At 39.9% G+C, this 27,807-nt stretch overlaps 1 protein-coding gene across 2 annotated transcripts in view; it reads right to left on the bottom strand.

The window, feature by feature from the left end:
- METTL8 (methyltransferase 8, methylcytidine) overlaps positions 1-27,807 on the bottom strand; it is an 89,190-nt gene that overhangs the window by 25,185 nt on the left and 36,198 nt on the right. For both annotated transcript variants that reach the window (XR_004984868.2, XM_036421084.2), the window contains exons 3-5: positions 18,897-18,988; positions 4,732-5,102; positions 3,159-3,208 (exon numbers count right to left, since the gene is read on the bottom strand). Coding sequence is in view for 1 of the 2 variants with exons in the window: in XM_036421084.2 (XP_036276977.1) it covers positions 3,159-3,208; positions 4,732-5,102; positions 18,897-18,988 (513 nt within the window). In the remaining variant the exon portion in view is untranslated. The remainder of the gene's footprint in view (positions 1-3,158; positions 3,209-4,731; positions 5,103-18,896; positions 18,989-27,807) is intronic.

Here is a 27,807-nt window from a genome sequence, read left to right as displayed (position 1 = left end):
AGAGGAAGGAAGAAGGAGAGAAAAATAGAAACATCAGAATTGAGCCCATAACCTGGGCATGTGTCCTAACTAGGATCAAATTGTGACCTTCTGGTTCATACATCAACACTCAACCACTGAACCACGCCAGCCAGGCTCAGATTATATTCTTAAATGCTACCCGTTGATGAATATTATAGTCATGCATAACTCATTTGTTTTGTGGCACTAGGGATTGACACTTGATTTAAGATCTGTCCAAATAAGTTTAAGTTGGAGGAATAGGATTTGGTTATGAAAAGTTAACTGGTACTAAATCATCTCTCAGTAACTGTTTTCTCATCTTTAAAACAGAGATAAATACGGCATCTAAAGTGGTTGTAAAGATTGATGGGTTCATGTAAGTACAGTTTCTAGAAAGGTGTCTAGCAGAAACCGGTTTGGCTCAGTGGATAGAGTGTAGGCCTGTGGACTGAAAGGTCCCCAGTTCAATCCCGGTCAAGGGCATGTGCTTTGGTTGTGGGCACATCCCCAGTAGGGGGTGTGCAAGAGGCAGTTGATCGATGTTTCTCTCACATCAATGTTTCTAACTCTCTACTCATCTGTAAAAAATCAATAAAAATATATTTTAAAAAAAGAAAAGAAAGGTGTCTAATTCAGAGTAAGCACCTAGTAAATGTTAGTCATTATTAAGTTACTGCTATTGCTAATATTTATTTTCATTACCATATTTTTAAAGGAAGATGTTCCTGTTCCTTCCCGGAACTTAAAAACTTAAGAACTTGCCGAAATCGGTTTGGCTCAGTGGTAGAGTGTTGGTCTTCGGACTGAAAGATCCCAGGTTCGTTTTGGGTCAGGGGCATGTACATTGGTTGCGGGCACATACCTGGTAGAGAATGTGCAGGAGGCAGCTGGTCGATGTTTCTCTCTCATCGACGTTTCTAGCTCTCTATCCCTCTCTCCTCCTCTCTGTAAAAAATCAATAAAATATATATATTTTTAAAACTAAAAAAAAAAACAAAAACACAAAAAACTTAAGAACTTAACAGGGTTCGTAAAAGTTTTCATTTAACTCAAAATGCTTCTCTGGACCCTGGCACGTCTAGCTCATTATGAAGGGAATGCAGTCTACCTTTGGGCAGTAGTTACCAAACACCCACACAATACAGAACAGTCCAGTTGCTAAAGGAGAGCATGGGCTGTTTGCCACGTGTCCTGCCAGGGCTGCAGCGTGACCTCTGAGACTGAATTCCCACTGCATCAGCAGCCAAAGTTAAGGTCTTGTGACCACTCACTGACTTTCCAGAGCATTTCTATAAAATCAGCTGACTGCCTTGGCCCTTCTCCCAGCAAGTAGGTGCAATATCACTACTACTGCCACACCACCAAGCCCTCGCTTGGCAGGAGTTTAAGAAATAAACGCTCCTTGGAGAATGATATGACTTCTCAATTCCAAAGGTCTAATTATAGTAAAATATTCTGAAAATGTAAAACATTAACCCTATATTCTCGAAAAGTAATAAAACATAATTTCTTAGGTGGAGAAAAAGAAGTCTAATGGAAAGTTAATCACTGGTTGCCTTCTAAAGATGAATTCATTAGCTCAGATTACTGAGCTACAGGGATTTCTAAGATGTGGATACGAGGCAAAATAAAGAAACAAGATGAGAAGAGCCAAAGAGTGAGGAGGCAAGAGCTTGCAATTATTAGTTGAAGGGAGAAGTAGAAAGGGAAAAATAACAGTAACAAGAGGGGAATCTGAGATATTAATGAATCAATATGTACTGAGCTCAAACTATCTGTATTGTACTGTTAGGCTATCTGGAAAATCAGATTATGCTCTCTCCCTCAAGGAATATAAACAGTGGTTGGAGAGAAAAGACATAAAGAAATGACATGCTAAATAATACCTTGAGATGAGTCATAAAGTAACACATAATTGACTGCCAATGCCGTAGATTTATGTGTATTATAAGCTTGAAGATCACTGACGTGAAGGAACTTGGCTATGTGCTATAAAAGAACAGGAAATTTCAGCCCCGATATTGAAAAAGGGAAAACAAAGGAAATAAGTACAAAGAGAGAAAGGCCATTCAGAACTGCAAATCTGCAGCATCCCTTTTCCCTGGCCACGTTCACTGGTTATGCCATGCCATTGGGGGATTAGGATTCATTAGGTTAGGTTTATAATAGTACTGGAAAATGCCCTGATTTTTTGGAAATACGTAATAAGACATGGCATATTTAAAGATAAAGTGTCATAATATTGGCATTATATTAATAATTGTTGAATCGAGGTGGTGGGTGTGTGGGGACTCATTGTGTACTCTTTATTTTTCTGAATGCTTTTACATTTTCATTATGAAAGTTAAAAAAATAGCATCATTAAATTAAAAAAAAATATGCATAGAGAAAAGACTGAAAAGAATTACAACAAAAACTCTGTCAGGAGCTAAGAGGATGATGGGTAACCACCACCACCACCCCCCAGTTTGTTCTGGAATGTGCTTATGTTGACTTTATAATAGAAAAAGAATGTAAAGGCCATTGTGTAAATGTAAAAAAATGTAAAAAGGAACATGACAGAGCAGCCATATGTAAAAGGTGTTAAAGAATGTGGCAAGGTATGTCTTCTTTGTCATGGAAATAGTAAAAAATATAGGTGAGGTGGGGAATAGGGAAGGGCCAGTCAGGAAAATAGTTCAGTCCTTATCATCTACTTCCTGGAGTCTTAAGGTTAGTTGCTGTTACCGCCAAACAATTCTAGAAACATCTTAAGGTTTTATCCTGGGTGTGGCTCTGGGAGTAATGACAAAATAAAATGAAGATTAAAGCATAAATTTTAAACTCAGGTCTCTGTGTGTAAAATCACACCTATGTATCCTCGAGGAGCAATTCACAGCTTAGAGGAAGGATCAACTCTCAGGCTTGTTTCTTATTCACTCATCCACACAAACAAGCTTAAAAAAACACTTCAGTGCACAATGGACAAACCATGGCTGTGAAATACTATTTTCAGAATAAATTTGAAATTAGGCTCTAAGACTAAGGCACTGCTTTTCAAATTTGCTTTGGTCATTTTTATATGGGAACAAGAACACTATTGGCATATACATGACATTTCCCCAGAATTTCTTAACATCCCATACATATATAAAAATTTATAGGAGAGAACTTACTGCAAAGTGTTCAGAATTGGAAAAACACTATTTCCAGCACCACAGCCAACCTAAAATCAAAAGAATAAACAGATATCATGAAAGCAAGGTGGAATTTTTCTCACCAATCTTGGAATTTTTATTAAAAAAAAAAATAGAAGAAATTTACTGGACCTCCAGGAATAAGAGACTTTTCTAAACTCAAAAGCAATGGAATAAATCACAAAAATAATACTAAGAAATTTAACTATGGAGCCGAAACCAGTTTGGCTCAGTGGTAGAGCGTCGGCCTGCGGACTGAAGGGTCCCCGGTTCGATTCCGGGCAAGGGCATGTACGTTGGTTGCGGGCACATCCCCGGTGGGGGTTGTACAAGAGGCAGCTGGTCGATGTTTCTCTCTAATCGACATTTCTAGCTCTCTATCTCTCTCCCTTCCTCTCTGTAAAAATCAATAAAATTTATTTAAAAACTAAGAACAAACAAGCAAACAAATAAAACTTATCCATATCATAAAAGGCCTGTGTTCATGATGCTATGATGGCACCAAACAACCAGTCACCAGGAAGTGCAGGGTGGGTCTGGGTCTCGCACGTTTTGCGCTCTGGGCCTCTAGTAGGTAAATAAGCAAAGAAAATAAAGAGAACACAAAAGAAGTACAAAAGGCTTCTAAGCACTTGAAGAACTATATGACCTATTTAATAAGCAAAGGAATGCAAATTTAAACAAGGTATGTTTGTTGTCTTATAAAGCAGAAAGCATGAAAATAAAAACATTCCAATCAATGAGGATGTGATGAAATAGATGCACAATGCCATGACCTATGAACTGGTATTAGTATAACTTCTTAGGAAGCAATTTGGCAATAGATCTTAAGAGTATTAAACATTTTAATAAACTATGAACTAGTAAATCTAACTCAAGATAATAAAAGAAAATTAAGAAAAGTCTATTTCCAAAGACGTTTGTTGTAGAAACCTGAAAACAATTTAAATACTTAGTAGTGAGAAAAAAAGGTAAGTAGAATTATAGTACTCCATATGGTAAAAAATTTTGTAGCTATGAAAATGTTTATAGAAAAAATTTAAAGATAGGGAAAATAAAATAGCTTATGATATAATGTTAAATAGAAGCAAAGCAAGACCCCAAAATACAGCTATAATATAGCTCAACTATATAAAACAGTCTAAACCAAAAAGAGAAAATGTCAGTAAAATGTTAACAGAAGGTCTATAATTTTATTTCTCTTATCTACTCTTAGCAAATTCTCTGTAATTAATATAGTCTACATTTATAATCAGAAGAAAATGTGTTTTCTTAAAAGTAGAAAATCAAGGCCTATACACCAGATTAGCAAATTATATTCCACATTCCTGTTTCACCTGAAAATAAATAATTACAGAAAGAGATAGAAATTAAGGCCAAAACTTTACTGGTATTTAAAACTGCTCTCAAGTTAGAAATTAAAGCAAATTTAAATTTTTTAAAAATCACAATAATTTTCCCCTTTAAAAAAATCTGGATTGTTAATAAAGCAATATGGAATGCACATTTTAAAATGATTTGCCACGCCCCATGTTGGCCTGCAGTGCAGTACCTCTAGGATTCTGAAAGAGGCTTTGCTACCAGGAAAGAGGTCTGCCTTCAGAGGTCCTTTTCTGTGCTCTTCAGAGTTGAGGTTGGGAAAATCAGATTCTGCTTTGCTTTGACCATCTGAGGAGCCAGAACTTTTCTGATAAGAATCCTTTTCTTCAGGAACAATAGGGCAGTGCTTTCTTGAGAAACAATTTGCAGCATTAGTTTTTACATGATCCCATGATAATTCTTTTGCCGCCTCTTCAGTTTTCTGATCCGGTGGAAGAATTTCAGGAAATTCCCTCAACAGCCAATTACGATCCTTGAAAAACTTATTCTTATGAACCTTGTAAAATGTGTCCCAGTATTTATTAGCTTCCCGCTCATACTTCACTAAAATAAAGAAGAAGAAAATTATTTAACTATTATTTACATTATTAGTTATATTAGTTATTAATAGTTAAATCTGTTAAATGTATTATATATCATTTACCATTTATAACAAGTATATTTAGTATGGAATAACTTTAATATTATAATTATTTGATTTTTAAAAACTCTTACAGATTAAAACTACAGAGAATTAACTCTTTGAAAATGTGACAATGTGTGGGGTATCCAGTTCATTAGCTTCTGTCTCAATAGTTTGGCCAGTAAGTTTTTATAAGGAATATAATCATTGAAAAATGCTTTCTACAGTGTAATCTTGGAATCTTAATAATCACATTTTTACCAATCTATAATAATAAAAGCATAATATGCAAATTGACCAAGGGACCGAACTGCAGAATGACCGTCTGGACGACCTTCCAGACACCACACTATGACAAGCAATGGCGCCAGGCCGGCCAAGGCAGGTGTGATGCTATTAGGCGGGGGGCCCCATCACACCACAATCACCCCACAGAGGAAGGCCCAGGGCACCCACTATGGAGTGATCAATGGGGGCTCCCACAATCGATCACCCCAAAGAGGGAGGCCCCGGCTACCTGGCCAGCGGCACTGCAGCAGGTGGGCAGGACCTCCCTCTATGGGGTGATCAATCTGGGGGCCCCATGATTTGTCACCCCATAGAGGACAGCCCAGGCCACTGGCCAGTGAAGCTGTGGCGGGTGTGTGGGACCAGCTAAGTGGCTGCACCCCATGCCTGTCACCTGCGGAGGGTGGCGGGGGAAGGGAGGCAGTGCTGCACAGAGGGCAAGCAGTGGCAGCAGCGGGGGCTGGGCCAGCTTGGGCAAGGCAAGACTCAATAGGCCTTGATTGCCAGCCAGGCCCAGGACACTACCCTAGGGGTCCTGGGTTGCGAGAGAATGCAGGCCAGGCTGAGAAACACACACACCTTCTCCCTCCCCCCTCATCTCCCTGTGCATGAATTTCGTACATCAGGCCTCTAGTCTAAATATATAAAAACTTAAGTGACAGTTAGGACCAGATGACTGGACGACTGGCTGGTAGCTATGATGCGCACTGACCACCAGGGGGCAGATGCTCAACGCAGGAGCAGGCGCCTGGTGGTCAGTGTGCTTCCACAGCCAACCTCCCACAGCTGGCCAACCTCCCACGATCCCTCCCCTTGGCTGGCCGGCCCCAATCAGGACTGGGCGAGATGGCCCTGATATGCCGGGAGGGACCCCATCCCACCCGGGCACAAATTCGTGCACTGGGTCTCTAGTAACCTATAAGGCTCTTTATTATTGTAGAGAAAGAATACTTTAATTTTTTTTTAATCTGTGTGAAAGCAGTTTCAACACGATATCTATGTAAATAGGTAATCAAATGGTATTATAAATGAAATAATTTTAGAGCTAGAATGGACCCTTGAAATCATCTATTTTTGCACTGGAAGAAAGACAGTATGGAATAGATGAACCCAGTTGTTCCAGGGCCTAGAGTCCCATCACAGAAGAACTGAGCTGGCTCCTGAGTCTAGGGGCCATCTCCAGAGGCATCTCTTCTTATGACATCTCCTAATATGAAGCCTTAAAGAGAACTCCTGATGCCTTTCTAAAAGAGATAGCATTTTGTGATGTCATCTCTTAGGTTTCACTGGATCCCAGGGTCAGAGCTTGGTCAAGTGTCTCAAAATTTTAGGGAATTCTTAGCTTTCTGCCTCTTTCTATCTGTACCTTAAATTAATAATTCTTAGCTTTCTGCCTCTTTCTATCTGTACCTTAAATTAATAAACTAATATAATTCTTCCTTCCCTCCTTCATTCATTGAAAAAACTTTTCTTGGATACTATTAGGTAGCAGGCCTCCTCCCTAGGCCTAACCCATGGGTTAAGAATTACTTTCATCTAATGTAGACACATGATATTTTAAAAGCTTTCAAAGAATAAAAAAAGACAAAACACCCCTATTGATTTGGAATAATTTCCAAGATTCAATATTGGGTGAAAAAGCAAAGTGTAGAACAATATGTTAGCATGCAACTGTTGGTTAGGGAAAAAAAGAAAAAGAATACATGTGTGTGCATACACAGAAACATACATATATGTATATATACATATATACTTATATATGTACAGAATAGCTCTGGAAGGATGCTTTTTAATTAGTAATACCGATTGCCTCCAAAGAGCAGGACTTAGTGGTTTGAGAATTTTCACTTGAATTTTGATCTCTGTGAAATGACTATACTAGTATACCAAAAATAAATTATACTACACTAAAAATAAAAATAGCAGACTCACTTTTTCCGCAGTTTTAAAGAAGCCCCTGTCTTAGAACAAGCACTGCCTATAGTGAGGTTTGTCTTTGTTACAGAGCCTGGCCTGAGGCCCTTACAGTTGTTCTTTTCTTTCCATTTTTATCTTTATGGCCTTGCACCATGGATCTCCACCCATTTGGCCACAAGACTTTCCTCCCATCAAGCCTGAACTGTGTATCTAGCAGCAGGACTGCTATATAGACAGGAACTCCCGTCTGTACTTAAGGCCTGAGAAATGAAAGCAGTTCTCTGTAACAAAAGAATTATGTGATGTTGAAGTCCAAGACATGCTCACATCCACACTAATGGAAGGAGGCCTATTTATGATTAATCTAAAAATGCTACATTTTATCTTTACAATCATCCTATCTCTACTTTTAAAAATTGGAGTGTACTTGATATACAAAGAAAACAAAACAACATTCTGCAAATCAGACTCAGGAGGAATGAGGAAACTGTCTAATTTCCCCAGGGTCTTTTTGCATCTTGTCTTCTTTTTACTGGTACCTTAAAACCCTCTTTGTAGCTCACTTTATGCTAGTAGAAGGTTTGTCTGCTTAATAGAAAGCAACCACCTAATAAAGACCTACATTTAGTCAAATCTCTAGTATCTGGGTTTCTAATACCAAGCTACTTGTGAAGTGGTTTTGAACCTAATTATCAGTTAATCTATATATATAAAACCTAAGCGACCATTTAGACTGGTTGACCAGTTACTATGACAACGCACTAACCACCAGGGGGCAGATGCTCAAAGCAGGAGCTGCCCCCTGGTGGTCAGTGCGCTGCCACAGCCAACCTCCCACAGTCCCTTCCGGCCCTGTCACCAGCCAGGCAGAGGGACCCCACCAGTGCACAAATTCGTGCACTGGAGCTCTAGTGGAATATAATAGTACACCATGATTAATTTGCAGACTATTCCCCTGGGAATTAACTGGTGGTAGGGAGGTAGACACCTAGGGAGTTACTTGAAAGAAAAGATATTCATAGCAGTGCTATTTGTAAGAGGAAAAACTGGGAAATAACTCAAATACCCAACAAACCATCACCAAGCAAACTATGCAGGTTAAAACAGAGTAACCTTACATAGCAATTAAAATGGAAAGGATAATAATAAGAGAAAACATTCACACAGGATGGTCTATATACTGACTGCAACTCAAAAACTTATTTTACATTCATTTATTACAATCAGGTGAAATTTTGGAGTGACGCTAACAATTTAATGGATATTATGTGGTTCTTTCTTTTGTAGTTTTGTCAACATCTTTCACAAAGATAAATAATCTTATCTGATTCTTCCTTCAACTTGCCTACAGTTTCCTCATTTGATGAGAGGTTGAATGTATCTCCATGTTCAAGTTCTGAATAGTCTATGTACTTTCCTACATAGACTTTTAGACATTATCAGTTCTACAAACTACAAAATTTGGATAAGATTGCTGTCATAAAAATGAGCCTGTATTATATTACTATTTTAATTTCTACAATTTATAAATAAAATGAATCTGCAGTAGATAATTGGAATCTGATTCATATGCCAAATATATCAAGTATCTAAATTCAGCCCTGGCCTACGAAATCTTTAAAAAGGATCTGAATACTATTAGAAGATGATGGTCAAGGTCTGTGTATATACTTTCAAGCCTTTTTCAAGTATTTCCTAATTTTCCAAATTATGAGGAAAAGAACCTCAAACAAAGACATAAATAATTATACCAATAACAACATCATTTAAAAAAACCAACAATTACACATACTGAGTATTGATTATGTGCTAGGCACTATGTCAAACACTTTATTTGGATTTTTCTTCCTGTTTAATCTTAAAAACACCTCTCAAATAGACGTATTATTTCAAATTATGAAGAAATTCAAGGTCAGAAGAGATAAAATTTCCCAAGGTCCAGCAGAGCCTGGACTGGGACCAACTCTATCAAACTTTAAAGCTCATGCTCTTAACACCATGACACCACACTGCCTTCCTAACAGAAAATCAATAGCAGCCCCTCCAAAATACCTCTGAAAATAATCTGTTTTTCTTTCCAGGTTTCTGCTGATACTTTATATTTTTATGTTCAACATTATTTTGTATTAGTTTCAGGCGTACAGCAGAGTGAATGGACATTCATGTAGGTTACAAAGTGTTTCCTCTGATAATTCAAGTGCCCACCTGGCACCACAGATAGTTCATACTTTGTTCTCTATGTTTTACCTTTCATCCCTGTAACTATTCCGAAGCTATCAATGTGCGCTTTTTAATCCCAATATTTTATTTCACCCTACCCTACTGCACCCCACCCTGCTGGCCTCCATCAGTTTGTTTTCTGTATGTGTAAGTCTGTTTCAATTTTGTTTATTTGTTTACTTTGTTCTTTAGATTCCACATGTAAGTGATATCATATGGTTTTGGTCTTACCCTGTCTGGCTTATTTCACTTAGCGTCATACCCACTATGTCCATCCATGCTGTTGCAAATTAATCTGTTTTTCTAATTCTGTACTTTCTTTTCATTATGAAACACCAAGTTAAAATGAAAACCTCAGCATGACTTATAACCAGTATAACTAAGTTGTAAAAAATAATGCTGATTGGAGCAAACCTTTGTAAAAACAGGTCAGAAATACAGAATTAAACCCCATTCAAATTATATAAAATATCAATCTGTTTGCAAAGTTATATGAAGAAATTAGGGTGAGCAATGGCAACATCAAATGCTCTATGAGAATAGATGGGTGTGTGGCATAGAAACAGCTCTTAAGATAGGATGGGGAAAGGTTAATGGGCTGTAACTCATTTCCCCCTCCCCCTATTTTTTTTTTTTGTGTGTGTGTGTGTGTGTGTGTGCTTTTTAAAGTTGCGTTTTCAGTAGTATCTCCAATTAATCCTGGCAACTCCATAGTTACCAGTAATGTGTGACAGCGTCTGAGACCCCCGGGAGCTCAATCAAACTCATAATTACGGTTATGAGACAACATAAACACCTTCAGCGTGTGATTTAATTTCCTGAACTGCAAGCGTACCTGTGGTAACAGGGGATTTGGAGGAGCTACTTTTTTGACTATGAGTGAAACGTTTAGTTACAACCTGCCGTTAACTTACCGCCAAGTTCAGGCCGATAATGATACAAGAATATAGTGAAGCAAAATCTGCCCTGTCTTTATCTGGTCCAACTGACCTTCTAAATAGGTATATTAATGATAAATTTTTCTTGGAAGAACATTTTTTTTCCTTTCACATTCCTAGACTGCCAATTCAGAATTAATTGTTCTATGCCAATGGCAAAAAAAAAAAAAAAAAAAAAGGATTCAGTGATCTGTTAAAACACAGCCAAATGAAGCATCTTCTCAATTATTCACTTATTAAATTCAGTACCACTGAGGGGAAGGAGGAGTATGACACGCTAACAGTACTTAAGTATTCAGAATTCACTCTGAATCACTCTGAATATCATAACTAAGAAAATGAATTAAACCATTTATGTATCTGACATATATGATATGATTAATACGAATTATGAAAATTTATTCTAAGTTGCAATGTAACAAAAAGCAATTTAAAGTTACTTTTTGCACATCAATTATACAAATACCTGAGCTCTCAAAGTTGGTAATTTCCACATGTCACTGATAAAGTTCACCATTGTCTAATAAAAGAAAACTCTTGAAATTATGAAATGAAAAGTACATTTCTAAGAGCACTGCGTGAAATCTTAAATTAAAGCTGACTTATAAACAATACCCTAAATTTATCAGCACAAAAACTTATAGCTGCTTTCTTTTTCTTTTTTCCCACATAGGATACTCTCAAGTGGTAAGTTGTTCAAGATAAGGTATAGTGGGATTCTTTTACTATTTGGCTTGGCATAGATAACTCATCCTAGCTAGGTTGTTATTTATAAGGATATTTTAGAATAAAAAAAAAAATCACAGCTGCTTTTGTTATTAAGTTTTTGTTTGTTTATTTTATAAATTGTTATTGTTCATATTACTACAAATGTTCCTCCCCCCCCCCCTTCATTGCTCTCCTCCACCAGGTTCCCACCCCACCCTCTGCCCTTTCCCCACCCCCCATTGTCCTCATCCATAGGTGCACAGTTTATGTTCAGTCTCTTCCCACATCCCCCTCTCCCCTTTTCCCCAAGAATCGTCAGTTAACTCCCCTTCCATACCTCTGATTCTATTATACTCAACAGTTAATATTGTTCATCAGATTTTTTTTAATTTCCTTGGTTGTTAGATTCACTTGTTGATAGTTACATATTTGTTGTTCATAATTTTTATCTTTATTTACTTTCTCTTCCAAAAGAACCCCCTTCAGCAATTCATATAATTCTGGTTTGGTGGTGATGAACTCCTTTAGCTTTTTTTTTATTAGTGAAGCTCTTTATCTGGCCTTCGATTCTGAGTGATAGCTTTGCTGGGTAGAGTATTCTTGGCTGTAGGTTCTTGCTATTCATCACCTTGAATATTTCTTGCCATTCTCGTCTGGCCTGCATGGTTTCTGTTGAGATATCAGCTGACAATCATATGGGTGCTCCTTTATAGGTAATTATCTGTTTCTCTCTTGCTTCTTTTAATATTCTCTGTCTTTTGCTCTTGGAATTTTAATTATGATGTGTCTTGGGGTGGTCCTCTTTGGAATACTTTTGTTTGGGGTTCTGTGCGCTTCCTGGACTTGTAGGTCTAATTCTTTCACCAGGTGGGGGAAGTTTTCTGTCACTATTTCTTTCAGTATGTTTTCGATATCTTGCTCTCTCTCATCTTCTGGGACCCCCATAATTCTGATGTGGGTTCGCTTGAAGTTATCCCAGAGTTTTCTTACATTATCTTCAACTTTCTAGATTCTCTTGCCTTCTTGCTTCTGTGGAGGAGTGTCTTCTGGCTCTTTATGTTCCAAATCTTTGACTTGATTCTTGCGATCTTCCATTCTGTTTTCAGGACTCTGTATAATATTTTTTATTTCAGACAATGTATTCTTTATTTCTTGTTGATCCCTTATCATTTCTTATTGATTCCTTATTAATTCTAGTTGATCCCTTTTCATATCCTCATAGGTCTTATCGACCTTTTCTAGGAAATTCTTGAAAAACCTTATAAGCGTAGATTTGAACTCTATATCCAGTTGCTTTTTGTCCTCCATTTCTTTCGTTTGTGATCTATTTCATTGTCTCAGCATTTTAGCACCTTCCCAGATGGGGCGGGGTTTCAGGGTGGAGCCTACAGGCTTGGCTTCCGTCAGCCACACCCTATGCGGTTCCTGAGTCTCAGTGTTCCTTAGGGTCCTTCAGTACTCGCTACAAGCAACTCTGAGAGAAAGGTGCCCTCGATTTTCGCCTGCTACCAAACAGTCTAGGCTCTCCCCCAATAAGCCCGGAACTAGGGTTCAGTTCAGTTGGAAGTGGAGTTGGAGGTGGCGTTCAGAGCAGTCCGAAGCTTTTGTCTCCTTCCCGCCAGGGCAATCCTGCGGCACAGCCAACCCTCTCTTCTCTGCGCACAATGTGCGCGCCTCCGGGACCTCCTTTAGCCTCTCCCCCGGGGTTCTGCCTTACAGCCCAGCTCCCTATGGATGAGCCTGGGTCCCCGGGGTCTGGCCTAGAACTTGGGTTCAGAGCAGTTAGAAGTTGGGCCCAGCACAGTTGGAGCTTTTATCTCCTTCCCACTAGGGAATGCCAGCCAGGCACTCAACAGCCCCTCCTCTCCGGCTCCATCCTCTCTACGTGCGCCTTGTGTCTCTGTACCTTAGGCTTTTACAGCTCCTCCGCTTCTTCCTTCTGGTTTTCTCCTTGCTTCTCGTTGTAGAATTTCCAGTCAGTCAACTTTCCTGTAGTTCTGGATAATGTCCATTTTATATTTTAGTTGTATTTTACTGAAATTGTTGTGTGCGGCTGCAGCTAGGTGGTTACCTGTGCAGCCATCATGGCTTCTTCCTATTATTAAGTTTTAAAAACCCATTACACTTGCTAAATAGCCAGCTGAGATATAATGCACTGGATATGTTTTTAGAAAATTATAAAATCCCCTGTTTGCTGGCAGGCCTGTTCCCGCTGCCACCACCACTCCCATGCGCTGATGGCACCGGCCTTGCTCACACCCGCTGACAGCATGGAGTTATTGGGGTCAGCACCAGCAGCGAGTGAAAGCGGGGCTGGCGCTGTCAGCAGATGAGAGCGGCGGTGGCTGCTGCCCCAATCGGCCATCAGGAACAGGGGGAGGTGGAGAAGCCTTAGAGTCAATCCGGGCGGCAGCCACCGCTTGCATCTGCTGATGACGCTGAGCCATCAGGACTGGCTCTGGACGCCAGCTGCGGGTGTGAGCTACAGCTGCTGGCCCCGATAGCCCCTCAGGAGCAGGGGGAGTGAGAGAAGCCCTGAGGGGCAACTGGGGCCAGCAGCCACCACTCACACCTGCTGACGGAGCCAACAGTGGATAGGAGCAGAGTCAGTGTCAGCAGCAGGCACGAGCGCTGGGTGAGACTGCAGTCCACGGAAGCAAATGATTTTCAGTAACCACCAGAAGCTTGCCCTGAAGACAGCGACTGGTGCCCCGCCTTGGTCTGGCACCCCTGCTCACCAGTACCACCATCCCACCACAGCAGATGCTCACCATGTCGTGCTCTGCCACCTGCTGCTGATGCTCGACATATTCCATGCACACCCCCTGGTGGTCAGCGCATGTCATAGCGACTGGTTGTTTGGTTGTTCTCACTGTTTGGTCTATTTGCATATTATAGAGGAAGATAATCATGTTAACTAAAAAACTGCCAAATGAATCTTTCTCATTTCTCAAATTAGCCTATTAAAAGAAATATGGTCTATAATAAAATTTAAAAGAATTTAACAAAGAATATGTGGTATTAAAAATCATTACGCTGGCCAAAACTGGTTTGGCTCAGTGGATAGAGCATCAGCCTGCGGACTGAAAGGTCCCAGATTCGATTCTGATCAAGGGCATGAACCTTGGTTGTGGGCACATCCACAATAGTGGATGTGCAGGAGGCAGATGGTCTATATTTCTCTCTCATCGCTGTTTCTAACTTTCTATCCCTTGCCCTTTCTCTCTATAAAAAATCAATAAAATATATATATATTTAAAATCATTAATCTGGGCATCTAATTGAAAGAAATATTGCTAAGGAGAGCTTGGGTGCTATACATTTTAATCACAAAAACAAAATGTCAACCATCTCAAAGCAAAAAATGACTGACATCTGTAATTGATAAGTTCTTATTTCTAGAATTGTGAGGGTGTTTCCTGACTTCGATTCTCATCAACAACTGAAACAATAGGTGAGAAACAGGACATGGGAATGACAGGAAAGACTGACACATACAGAGAAATATGCTGGAGCCCAGCCAGTGTGGCCCAGTGGTTGAGCATCAACCTATGAACCAGGAGGTCACAGTTTGATTCCTGGTCAGGGCACATGCCCAGGTTGTGGGCTTGATCCCCAGTTTGGGGAATGCAGGAGGCAGCCAATCAATGATTCTCACTCATCATTGATGTTTCTCTCTTTTCCCTTCCTCTCTGAAATCAATAAAAAATATATTTTAAAAGAAGAAAGAAAAAGAAAGAAAGAAAGAAAGAAAGAAAGAAAGAAAGAGAGAAAGAAAGAAAGAAAGAAAGAAAGAAAGAAAGAAAGAAAGAAAGAAAGAAAGAAAGAAAGAAATGTATTGAAGAGTTGGCCAGAGTTGGAGAACTAGCAGCATTTCCTCCCAGTGGCATTAAAATAAGTAAGATAAGCTCATGCTGTATAATTATCTGGAAATGGGATACTTTGTGGATGGGAGAAAACTGGCTCTTTTAAAGACTTAGGACTCTCCTAGGTAAGAAGGGATGATGGTTAACAGAGGCACTGGGAGAACTGGGTCAGAGCTTCCTTTGGGTTTTCACAAAGTTTGGGCCAGTAGAGCTTTTAAACGGATCTATTCACCTTGACCCATATTCATCGGAGACATTAAATACCAGATTAGCTTCCGCAGACGAGCAGCTCTATGATCCTTGGCAGAGACTGGCCTGGGTGGCTAGGTAGGCTTTTACTCTCCCTGCAATGTCCTGTCTCCCAACAGCTTCCCGGAACAAAAGTGCTCTTTCTCTGCCACGTGCAACCTTGCTTACGTGTGATGTGATGAAGCATGCACCCTCACCATGTGGCTCTCTCCTGGTTCCCTGACATGTATGAAGTCCAGCGCACTGAGGGGTGTTACCATGGAGGGGACACACAGACAGAATGCAGCGGAAACCTCGATCACTTGGAGTCATTTTACAGTGGAATCTTCTGTTCTGTGTCTCCATGACAGCCAGAAAACTTGCTCAGAAAGAGATTGGACATGCTAATAAGCACACGCCAAATGCTTCAAAGCAGTATCATCAGTCCTCTCGAGCCTGCTTTTCCTGCTTCTACAGAGCGAGCCCAGTCACCACCTTTCTATTTCAGTCACACTATGGTTCTGTAGGAACCGTCGTTTTCCTTTACTGCGGTTTCCAGGGCCCTAAAATAACCTCCTCATTAGCTTCACTCAAGTTCATTGTTAACATAAATAGGCCAAAATAGGCAGCCACGTGCAGAGCACTGCAAGGGAACATTATCAGCACTGCTCATCTCTTTATGTTCTAAACGGAAATATTCAAGAGTGTGTGTGTGTGGGGGGGAAATCCTTGGTTTTTTAATGATCAAATGAAATATACTGCGTATAATTTTTAATTTGCGGGAAATGAATTAAGATGACTGATAACTTTTAATTCGGTTTAGGCTTGACTCTTTTCTGTCCCATCCAGGTGGCCACTAGCAGAAGCTTGAGTAATGTGGAAAATATGTCTGGTGCAGCTGCTGGCAAAGAAGCAAAATTATACTTCCTCAGAAACAGAATGACAGAGCTCCTGAAAGGAATGCAATGTTGGCTGATCCTGCAAGCAGAGCTGCCACTGGTATGCACCCGCACATCCAACTCCCGGGCCACCACCCACTCTGGACTGCATGGGTGGAAGCTCATAAAAATAGAACAGCTCCATTGTGGGTCAGGTAGTCTTCCTTCTTGTCCCCTCTCCAGGACACGTCCGAGCTTAGGGGTAAGAAATGAGAGCAAGCTCTAAGGAACAGCAACTGGTGCTCGAGGATAAGACGCAGCACTGCCCCTTCACCGGGTCAGGGCAGCTAAGGGGGCTGTCTCAGTAGCTCGGATTGCACAACTACCTTCGCTTCAAACCTTAGCCTCAATGGTAGACTAAAGCCACTAAAATGACGGTTAACTACCAGTGGGATTAGTGATTTTCACAGAGGAATGTAAATACCTTTTCCTAGGGAACCTTGGGACAGCTGACCAATCTACTATCCTGAAAATTGTATCTCAGGCATTGACAAACATTTCCTTCAAAGGGCCAGTGAGCGAGTAGTCATTTGGGCTACATATGGTCTCTGTCGCCACTGTTCAGCTCTGTAAACATAGCTCAAAAGCAGCCGTAGGAAATATGTAAATAAATGAGTATGTCTGTGTCCCAGAAACACTTGACTTATAAAAACAGGCAGTGGGCTGGCTTTGACCCGTGACCATAGTTTCCTGGCTTGCTCTATCTCATGGGTACTCAGATTTTGCCTCAAGAGTGCATGAGAAATGGTCACAACCAGAACCAAACTGTTCTGACAAATGAACATGGGTCGGAAGCCACAAAAACAATGGTTGCTCCCGGTGGGGCCTGAGGGGTTGGGGAAAATATGGTAATTGGGGTGGAACATGAGAAGTTTCTGGGTTACTGGTGATATTCTGCTTCTTAAGGTGGATGTTTGGAACAGTCATTGAGCTCTGTGAGAATTCACTTATAATTGTGTAGATTTCTGCATTTGCTACTTCAATAAGTTTTTTGTTTGTTTGTTTGTTTTTAAGGAAAAAGAACCAAGCTGTTAAGAAGAAATGATTTTTAGCAAAATAAGGTTAAAAAAAAATCCAGATGTTCGACAGAATGTCTGTGGGTTCCCAGCAATGTAGTTAGGACAGAGGTCATTTTGGGGAGTTCTTTTTAAAAAACTGTGGTAAAAACACGTAATGTAAAACTTACCATCTTCACTGTTTTTAAGCGTACAGTTCCAGTGTTGAACAGATGTCTAGAACTTTTTCATCTTGCAAATCTGAAACTCTACACCCATTAAACAACAGCCCTGATATTTGCCTGTCCCCCAGGCCTTGGTGACCACCATTCTACTTTCTGTTTCTATGAATATGACTACTTTTTTCACATTTAAGTGGAAATACATAGCATTTGCCTTTGTGTGACTGGTTTATTTCCTTCCACATGTTCTCCGGGTTCCTCCAGGTTATAGCATGTGGTAGGGTTTCCTTCACTTTTAAAAATATATATATATTTTATTGATTTTTTACAGAGAGGAAGGGAGAGAGATAGAGAGCTAGAAATGTTGATGAGAGAGAAACATCGACCAGCTGCCTCCTGCACACCCCCCACCGGGGATGTGCCCGCAACCAAGGTACATGCCCCTGACCAGAATCGAACCTGGGACCTTTCAGTAGGCAGACCGACGCTCTACCACTGAGCCAAACTGGTTTTGGCAGTTTCCTGCACTTTTAAGGCTGAACAATAACCCTCTGTATGTATCTACCACATTTTGTTTACCCTTTTATGCATTGGTGGACATTTTGAATGTTTCCACCTTTTGCCTACGATAAATAGTGTTGCTATGAACATGGATGTATAAATATATCTCAAGACTCTGCTTTCTATTTCTTTTTGCTATGTCCAGAGGCGAGGTTGCTAGGTCATAGATGCTAGCTTCACTTTTAATTTTTAAGGTGCTTCCATACTGCTTTCCCTAAAAGTTGCATCATTTTACAATTCAGCCAACAATGCAAAAGCGTTGCCATTTCTCTACATCCTCACCAACACATTTTCTTTTTTTTGTGATAGTCGCACAGATCAATTTTTCAGAAGCCATTTTTGAAGGCCTGGCGAGGCTTTATCTGAATTAAACTCTAAATATCAATGGCCTTCAAGAAAAGTTACCTGCTTAAATCCTTACATATTGGAACTTTATATTTATCCTAAGAGACCAGCAACATTTTGATATGACTGTACCTTCCTCGCTGAAAGTGTGTGAACTTGTTGAACATTCCTGACAAGTGAAACGCAAAGCAGATACTAAAAGACTCCTAACGAGAGGAAAAATTTTAAGTTGTATTTTCATACCTTGTTTGAAATGCCACCCATGTATGTGTGTGTGTGTGTGTGTCTCAGAAAGAGCAACAATAGGACTAAAAAAAGAGCAAGTACAAGGTGAATACATAATTTATTTCATTAAGTTGGTCCCACTGCACTGGAAAAACTGGGCATCCTCCCAAAGGGAACAAGTTCTTTAAAGAACTCGCCAAAGCAAGGGCACAAGCAGGAGACAAAGCCCCCGGTGAGAACGGAATGAGTGGAAGTCAAACAGGAAAACTGGGCCCAGGAACTGACACCACAGTTAGCTGCCTACCTTGCTCTTCCAGAAGGACTCGCTCAGCTGAGTTTTCCTCTACTTTTTTCCTGGCTGCTGCTTCTTCCTCTTTTGACCATTGCATGTGATCCCTATAAAAAAATAAATAAATAAAACAACTGTAAAACATGCTTTACGGTTGAAGAAGGTGGGAAAAGGCGGCAGGGGATGCATCTGTCATTCTAGGTTACGCAAAGACAAGTGATATGAACGAATTCCACGTCGACTGAGTGTGTTCTGTGTCAGATGCGCCTTCTGATAAGTGGTGGGACAAGCCTGGGACCTATACAGTTTCTTTGTTTAAAACTGGTCCTGTTGCAACCCCCAGCCACCTTTTGGAAATGATTGCCGAAGTACGTCATGTCCCAGAAGCACTATTATGGCATATGATTATTTAGGTGATGGTGTGGTTCACTGCATTTTACTCTAAGACTAAATTCATTTGCCTTTTTGTTAATTTATGCACAGGGCATTCTTTAATGGTTTTTGAATACTTTTTTTTTTTTTTTACAATACTTGTAAAATACTTTGTGTTTATCCTGTTTTTAAAGTAACTTTAGACTTCTCTTATTAGCTGCCTGAATTTCTATAAATGGGTTCATTTACATTTAAATTATAGACTACTTGTTATAGATATAAAAAAGTCACCTTTCGAAGAATTGGCATTTTCTTGAAGTATTTTTTAGTTTCAAAATGTATTTTCCCAATAGGAGAAGATATTATTTTTTTGCCACAAAAAATGTCTTTCTTGGAATAAAAAGCAGCATCTTTATATAAAAAAGGTGATTTTGTTTTGTTTTTACAAAGTTTGCACTTCTTTTTTTTGCAACTGGTAAAACTTTAGAGAGTGATGTGATTTCTTGGAATAAACCAGTTTGGTTTTTTTTCCCTAAACAATAATGAAATCATATACATAAGAGTTCAAATTCTATATAACTCGAAATGTCCTTATTGAAAATTATTTAAAAAAAATATCATCAACATTAATATCATATGATATTTACAGCTACCTTACTGATATAAATATCAACATTAATATCATATGATATTATAAAATCCCTGAGGTGCATCATTATGGTGACTGATAAACATTAACTGATATAGGTGTATGAAGTTGGGACTGTGGACAGTTTGTACAGGAAACAACAAATAAATCCATTTTGATTGATTCTCTTGAATAATTGCAGATGAAGTTAAGAGCTCAAAATCAGAGGATCTCAAATGTGAGCAGTTTAGTGATGTGTAAGACACAAGGATTAGGGATTACTGGAGGGTAGGAGACCAACTAGAAGCCTGTTGCAGTGATCTAGGAGTAATGAGTCCCGGGAATAAGGTGGTGGCAATGAAAAGCAGAAAGGAGTGGAGAGAGAGACCCTGTGGGAAAAAACAAAGCTGTTAGGTATGTCCTGGAGATTAACGAGATGTTGTGGGGAGTAGAATGAGAAGAGTCAGGGGTGATTTCAAGATCTTAAAACTGAATATGAAGGAAACTGAGGGTATCAATGACAGAATAAGGAGTTGGTTTGGGTAGAATGATGATAAGCTTGGTGCTATTTTTAAGTAATGTGTATGCAATCAGATATGAGAGGGTGCATTCCAGGGAACTGCCTATAAATATACCACGAAAGATGAGAAACAGCAACATTTTGAGGAGGATTAGATCTGGTATACTGAAGTCCCCAGGAAAAGCAAATGATAATGCAAAACTCAGTTTCACAGATGGAACTTTAACCACCATTATTTCAAATAAAGCCTAATTATTTAAAATCCAAATAATCATTAAGCAGCTTTGTCACTTGCTCTCATGAATCAGATTAGAATAGATTTTTGTTTTGTCTTACTTTAATATACGTGAGGAATCACTTTGAGCTGACAACTATACTTTGTATTCTGTACATATAAATATACGGGGTGGGGCAAAAGTAGGCTTACAGTTGTTCACATGAAAATAATACAATAAATAATAATATAAGAATAAACTGTTTTGCATACTCATAACTATAAACCTACTTTTGCCTCCCCCATATATACAGAACATTATTAAAGGCAACAAATAATTTATTAAAAAAAAACAAAACACAGTATTATTGCCCTGGCTGGGTGACTCAGTTGGGTGAAGTGTCATCCTGTACAACAAAAGGTGGCAGGTTTGATTCCCAGCCAGGGCACATACCTAGGTTGTGGGTTTGACGGGAGGCAACCAATTGGTGTTTCTCTGTCACACTGAACTCTCTCTTTCTCTCTCAAATCAATAAAAACATATCCTCTGGCCCAGAAATTCTATTCTTAGGTTTACATCCAAGAGAACTGAAAACATATGTTCTCACAAAAAATATTCATAAACACAAATATTCACGTAGCAGCATTTTAATAATACCCCCAAAGTGGAAACAACTAAAATACCGATCAAATTATGAAAGGATAAATAAATGTATAATATCCAAACAATGGGATGAGAGTATTTCTACTCCAAAACCCACCAAACTATGGGTATACATAACCTAAATGAACCTCAAAAACATTATGCTAAGAAGCCACATGCAAAAGGCCACACGTTGTATGATTCCATTACTATGAAATGCTAAAATATAAAAACAAAAAGTGGATTAGTAATTGCCTGTAACTGGGAATTGTAAAGGACAATGTCTGCAAATTGGCATAAAAAATCCTCTTAGGGTAATGTAAATGCTTTAAAATTGGACTGAGGTAATGGTTATAACTATAAACTTACTGAAAATCACTGAACTGTATACTTAGAAAGGATAAATTACATTGAAAGAAAGAAAGAAACAAACAAAAAACATATCCGCTAGTGAGGAATTAAAAAAAGAGAAAGTATTATTAAGGCTGGGACAGGTCATCTGTAAATTTCTACAACATATAAGAAAGGAAATAGAACAATTCATTTCCCTATGAAGAACCAAGCTCTGAGACAATGAGAGTGTATGTGGTCTTTAGCTTTAAGCATGTTTTAAACTGTTAATTTAACTTGCTTCTTCCTAAGCATTTGATAGGTTTTAGTTGTTTTTTAAATTGCTCTAACTTCCTTACACTGTTCTTTATGTTTCTTCATTTTCTTAACTGCTAAGGGGGTAATATTATACCCTAAGCCACTGCAGTACAGATTTTCCACTGTACAGTTACAGAATCCCCACTGAAACCTATAAAATGTTCCTACTGTATTTATGGGACTTCCTCAAGAACTGCAGCTTTATAGTAGTTCTTTATATTAGAAAAGTCTGATTCACGTATACCCAAACCCAACAGACAGCAATAAGAATCATTCAAGTTTATAAGCAATAAATACAGTTGCAGTAGAATTTAAGCATAGAAACAAATAACTGACAAACAAACGGAAAATAATCAAGTATTTAACAACCAACACTAGCACTACCACTACCAAGGGGGAAAAATGCCTTATACTGTTTGATCTATGAATTATACTACTGGGAATTTATTGTAACAAAGTAATTCAAAATAACAGAGAGGTTCTTAGAGAGAAGTATCTTTAGAGAGAAGGAATGTTTTTTATTCTGCAGACCATTAATATGTTCTTCACTGTTTTCAATGTATGACCTTGCATACACTCCTCTTTACTGTTTCTTTATTCTTTGGTATATATGTCAACTCTTCATCTGATAATAATAAGAATGATGCCTTTTAATTGTAACTTACTACTAAGAGTTTTACATATTTATGTCCTTTAATATTCACAACCTCTCCTGAAGGAATTTGCTCAAATTCACCTACCTTGAAAGGGGTAGAGTCAAAATTTAAATTCAAAATTTTTTTAAAATTCTAAAGCCCATATTTAGCCACTAGATTAACTCTCAGTCCAGTTATAAACTTCTAATAGATATGAACTGGATCTCATATTTACCTATATTGACCCACTTATTCAAACATTTTTATTAGGTGTTTATTAAATAAGGAATATAGCTATGATACAGACATAGCTAAACTCTTCTCTGAAGAAACATATTAATCTAATAATGAAGATAAAATAGATACCTAAGTAACTAAAGTAAGCGTTAGAAAACGGTTACAATGAGATAGCTGATTCTTATGTGTTGCCCATTCACTATGTGTATACATTTTATATTATACCAGAGGCCCGGGGCCCGAAATTCATGCACTTGGAGGGCGGGGCAGATCCCTCAGCATGGCCTGTGCCTTCTCACAGGCCAGAAGCCCATGGCAGCAGGCCTAAGCCATCAGCCAGACATCCTTAGAGCTGCCACAGAGGAGGGAGAGGCTCCCGCCACCACTGCTGAACTCTCCAGCCCTCAGTCCGGCTTCTGGCTGAGCGGCACTCCCCCTGTAGGAGCCAGGGGGCAGCTCCTGTGTTGAGCGTCTGCCCCCTGGTGGTCAGTATGTGTCATAGTGACCAGTTGTTCCACTATTAAGTCAATTTACATATTAGCCTTTTATTATTTAGGATATCTATATCTATATCTATATCTATCTATCTATCTATCTATCTATCTATATAATTTAATCCTCACAGCAATCCTATGAAAATAGATATTATTCCATTTTAAAGATGAAGAAACTAAGGCACAGATAAAGTAACTTCCCAAATTTAGACAGCTAGCCAGACTGTGCTCTCAACATCTAAACTAGTCTCTAATGACAAATGTCATAATGAAGGTAGACAGAGAAAATATTTATCTGTATTAAAGAACTGTGATTGTAACAGGGCGAGAGAAATCAGAGACAAATAAAATGATTAAAGAAAATTCATACTATATAATAAGAAAAAATTCAATTGGAATTCTGGAAACTATTATTTAAATGGGTTATATAATAGAAAGACATTTCACAACATACAGGTCCTGACTTGGATCTACAGAGAATGGCTTAGACCAATATTTTTTAAACTAAAGGTCACAGCTCTTAGTGAATCAAGAAATCAATTTAGTCTGACAATTAAAAAAAGAAAAAAACAGAGTAGAAAAAAATAAAAGGAAACTATCTGGGCATGGGTCACATGGTAAAAATGGACATAAAACTTTTGTTCCTATTTCATAAGCATATTTTATGTATACTGGTCCATGATGTAAGTTTCACTTTTTACTATGGATCAAGCCAAAAAGCTTGAGGGCCACTAGCCTAGCTGATAATATAATTGCCTTCTGCTTTCTTATAAACTAGAGGCCTAGTGCACAAAATTCGTGCATGGGGGAGGGAGGAGGGTTGGTATCCCCCAGCCCAGCCTGTATCCTCTCAAATCTGGGATCCCTCTCACAATCCAAGATTGCTACCTCCCTACTGCTCGCCTGCCTGCCTTCCTGGTTGCCCCTAACTGCTTCTGCCTGCCAGCCTGATCACCCCCTAACCATTCCCCTGACAGCCTGATTGATGCCTAATTGCTCCCCTGCCAGCCTCTTTGCCCTTAACTGCCCTCCCCTGTAGGCCTGGTCCCCCTAACTGCTCTTCCCTGCAGGCGTGGGTCCCCCCATAACTGCCCTCCCCTGCAGGTTTGATCACCCCCAACTGCCCTCCTTTGCAGGCCTGGTCCCTCCCAACTGCTCTCCCCTGCTGGCCATCCTGTGGTGGCCTTGTGTCCACATAGGGGCAGCCATCTTTGACCAGATGGGGCAGCCATCTTGTGTGTTGGAGTGGTGGTCAATTTGCATATTATTCTTTTATTAGAAAGGATGTCAGGGTTCCCCTGAAAAGTTGCTACACACTTACACTATGAACAGCATGGAATAAGGAGTGATTTTTCCAAGTAACTGTTTAAGTTGCCCAATGCAGACAGATCTCTGGGCCATTTCTCAAAAGCATTCTGAATACAGTTTTCTGTCAATGCCTGCCCCCTCATGCCCAAATTAATACATGTACTAAATATAATTAGAAGACTACCAGAAGAATATAAAATGGTTCAGTCACTATGGAAAATAGTTTGGTAGATCCTCAAAAAGTTAAACATAGATTCACTATGTGACCTTGCAGCTACATTCCTGGGTACATACTGCAAAGAATTGAAAACAAGTACATATATACACATGTTCAAAGCATCTCTATTCACAAGAGTCAAAAGGTGGGAATAGTCCAAATTTCCATCACTGGGTGAATGGATAAACCAACTGTGGCATATGCATTCAACAGAACATTATTTAGTCATAAAAAGGAATGAAGTACTGAGACTGCCACAATATGGATGGCTCCAAGACATTACGTTAAGTGAAAGAAGCCAGACACAAAAGGTCACCTATCATATGAGTCCATCTATATGAAATATCTGTAAGAGGCATATCTATATAGATAGGACACAGATTGGTGGCTGTCAGGGGCTGGAGGACTGCAGGGTAAGGATAAACTGCTTAATGAGTGAGGGGTTTTACTTTGGGGTGATAGAAACATTTGGGAAGTGAACAGAGCTGTTGGCTGCACAATATTGTGAATGTAATTAATGTCATTGAATTGCTCACTTTAAAATGTTTAATTTTATGTTGTGTGAAATTCATTTCAGCAAATTATTTAAAAAACTATAGGCAGATGTAGATACTAATAATACAAACTCCAGAATCAGGAGGGCAAACCTTTCTCAGGATATTAGAAACGGAATAAAAAGGCAATGGGTGCCAGACGCCGGGCTCATGGCTGGCAAGCGCAGCTGTGGACATTCCCCCTGTGCACCCCTCCCCCACCTGGACCAGGACCAGCATCAGGATCAACATCAAGACCACTGGGCGCAAGCTCATGGCAGCTTCTCAGTCATGGACATGCACGTAGAGACCATATGGAGCGGCAGTGAGCCTACCAACTGGTGGCTGCAGCAGGCACAGTGGGGCTGGGATGAGTGGGAGTGGTGTGGCGCATGGCCTGGACTCGGGCTCCTCCCCAGCCGCCTGTCCTTCGTGCTACTACATCCCTCGGAGGATGTAGGATGGCCGGTTTTGGCTGATCCCCGCACATCAGGCCGAGGGACCACACCAGTGCGTGAATCCGTGCACTGGGCCTCTAGTACAAAATAAATATTCCTTACCAAGAGGCTAAAGAGAAACAAACTGTAGACAATTCTAATATCTCTGAGAGAGAAATGACATATGCTTTTCCAGAAACAACTTGAAAAAAATCGAAATTCACCAAGAGAAGAAATATTACTCTTACATATAAAGCAGAAGATAAGGGAGAACTTTTGGACAGAACTTTGAAGGAAGGAAAAGTAAACCAGTCTTCTGCTTTTCAGTCAGTGTGAAGCAACTCCTTTCCTATTACGCCACTGTCACAGCATCTCTGCCTTTGGAGAGAGGTCACTGGCGGCATCTTGGCACAGGCTGGAGAACCCCTTGTGGGGTATGCTATAGAGAAGAATGCCTGACAAGACTCAATCAAGGTTTCTCAAATTTTGATCGACAGAACCCTGATGGTCTTCCTGGCTGCCAGTGAGGGATGAGAAGTGGGAGAGGAAAAGAGAAGTGGAGCTGTTGATGCCCTCGGTCTTCAGGCCCACTTCATTCAGAGTAGGTTTGTTTTTACCTTTTAAATATTGGGATCCTAGCCTTGGATCGTGTAGCTCAGTTAGTTGAGCATCAGCCTGTGCACTGAGAGGTCTACTGGTTCAATTCCTGGTCAGGGCACAAGTCCAGGTGGTGGATTCAATCCCTGATCTGGGTGCATACAGGAGGCAACTGGTCGATGTTTCTCTCTCCCTCTCTCCCTTCCTCTCTCTAAAATCAATAAAAACACATTTTTAAAAAAAATATTGGGATTCTATATTGAGACTTCTCTTGGAAAAGAAATTCTGCTGCTAAAGAAAAGTTTGAAAGCCATTAGACTGGATCATGGATTCTTAAACCTCGCTGCTCGACAGAATTACTAAAAGACCTTTTTCAATTTAAAATTTTCTGGGCCATATCTCTACACCTAGTGAAATAACTTGCCAAGGGATTCTTGTGCCACAGCCCAAAGCTAGTCACTGGACCAGTTGACCCTCGTTTCCTGGATAGCCTATGACAGAACAGAACTTAAATGAGTAGGCAGGAATCTTGCACAGAAAGAGCTGGAGCAGCAGAATGGAAAAAGAGCACACACACAGCTAATCACTAGTCTAAGGAAGGAAAAAAATTGTAAAGAAGAAGCCTGCCTAGGACTAGAAGATCTTCTAGGGGTTTAAATGCCTACCAATGAACTCACAAGACACAACTGTCCATATTAGTGATGATGCTCAATATGGTTTTAATTCAGCAACTGTCCAAGAGTATAACATGAGCCACAAATATCCTATCTAATAAAAGAGTAATATGCAAATTGGCCATACCTCCACTGCACCCACAAGGCACGCCCACCATCAAATCAGGAGCAAATATGCAAATAAACCCAACCAAGATGGCTGTGGCCATGGAGAGCAAGAAGGAGGCTTGGGTTTCTCCAGGCAATAGAGGAAGCCAAGCTTTCCACCTGCCCTTGCTGGCCTAGGCCTTCACTCAATGCTACCAAGTTTCAATGATAGAAGATAAAAAAATCCCAACAAAAATGGTGGCAGCCATGGAGCTGAAAAGAGTAGGCTAGGGTTGCCCCCAGCAATGGAGGAAGCCAAGCTTCTGCCGTCCTGGCCAGCCTAGGCCTCCGCTCCAGGCTGTGAAGTTTCAATTGTAAAAGATAAATAAACCCTAGATACCAGGGCCTCTGCTTGGGTCACCGGGGGGCATGGCCAGCCTGCAACCACCTCGCCCAGGCCACCACACACCCCAAGGAAATCCCCACCTTGATCTGGGACACCGTTCAGGACAAACCAGCTGGCCCCCAACCATGCACCAGGCCTCTATCCTATCTGATAAAGGAGTAATATGCAGATTGACCATCACTCCAACACACAAGATGGCTGCCCCCATGTGGTCAAAGATCCTGCCCCCATGTGAACACAAGATGGCCACCACAGGATGGCCAGCAGGGGAGGGCA

Source organism: Pipistrellus kuhlii, unplaced genomic scaffold, assembly GCF_014108245.1.
Source record: "Pipistrellus kuhlii isolate mPipKuh1 unplaced genomic scaffold, mPipKuh1.p scaffold_m20_p_7, whole genome shotgun sequence".
Lineage (NCBI taxonomy): Eukaryota > Metazoa > Chordata > Mammalia > Chiroptera > Vespertilionidae > Pipistrellus > Pipistrellus kuhlii.
The sequence above is the reverse complement of the archived record's forward strand: the minus strand, read 5'-3'. Positions and strand labels throughout refer to the sequence as shown.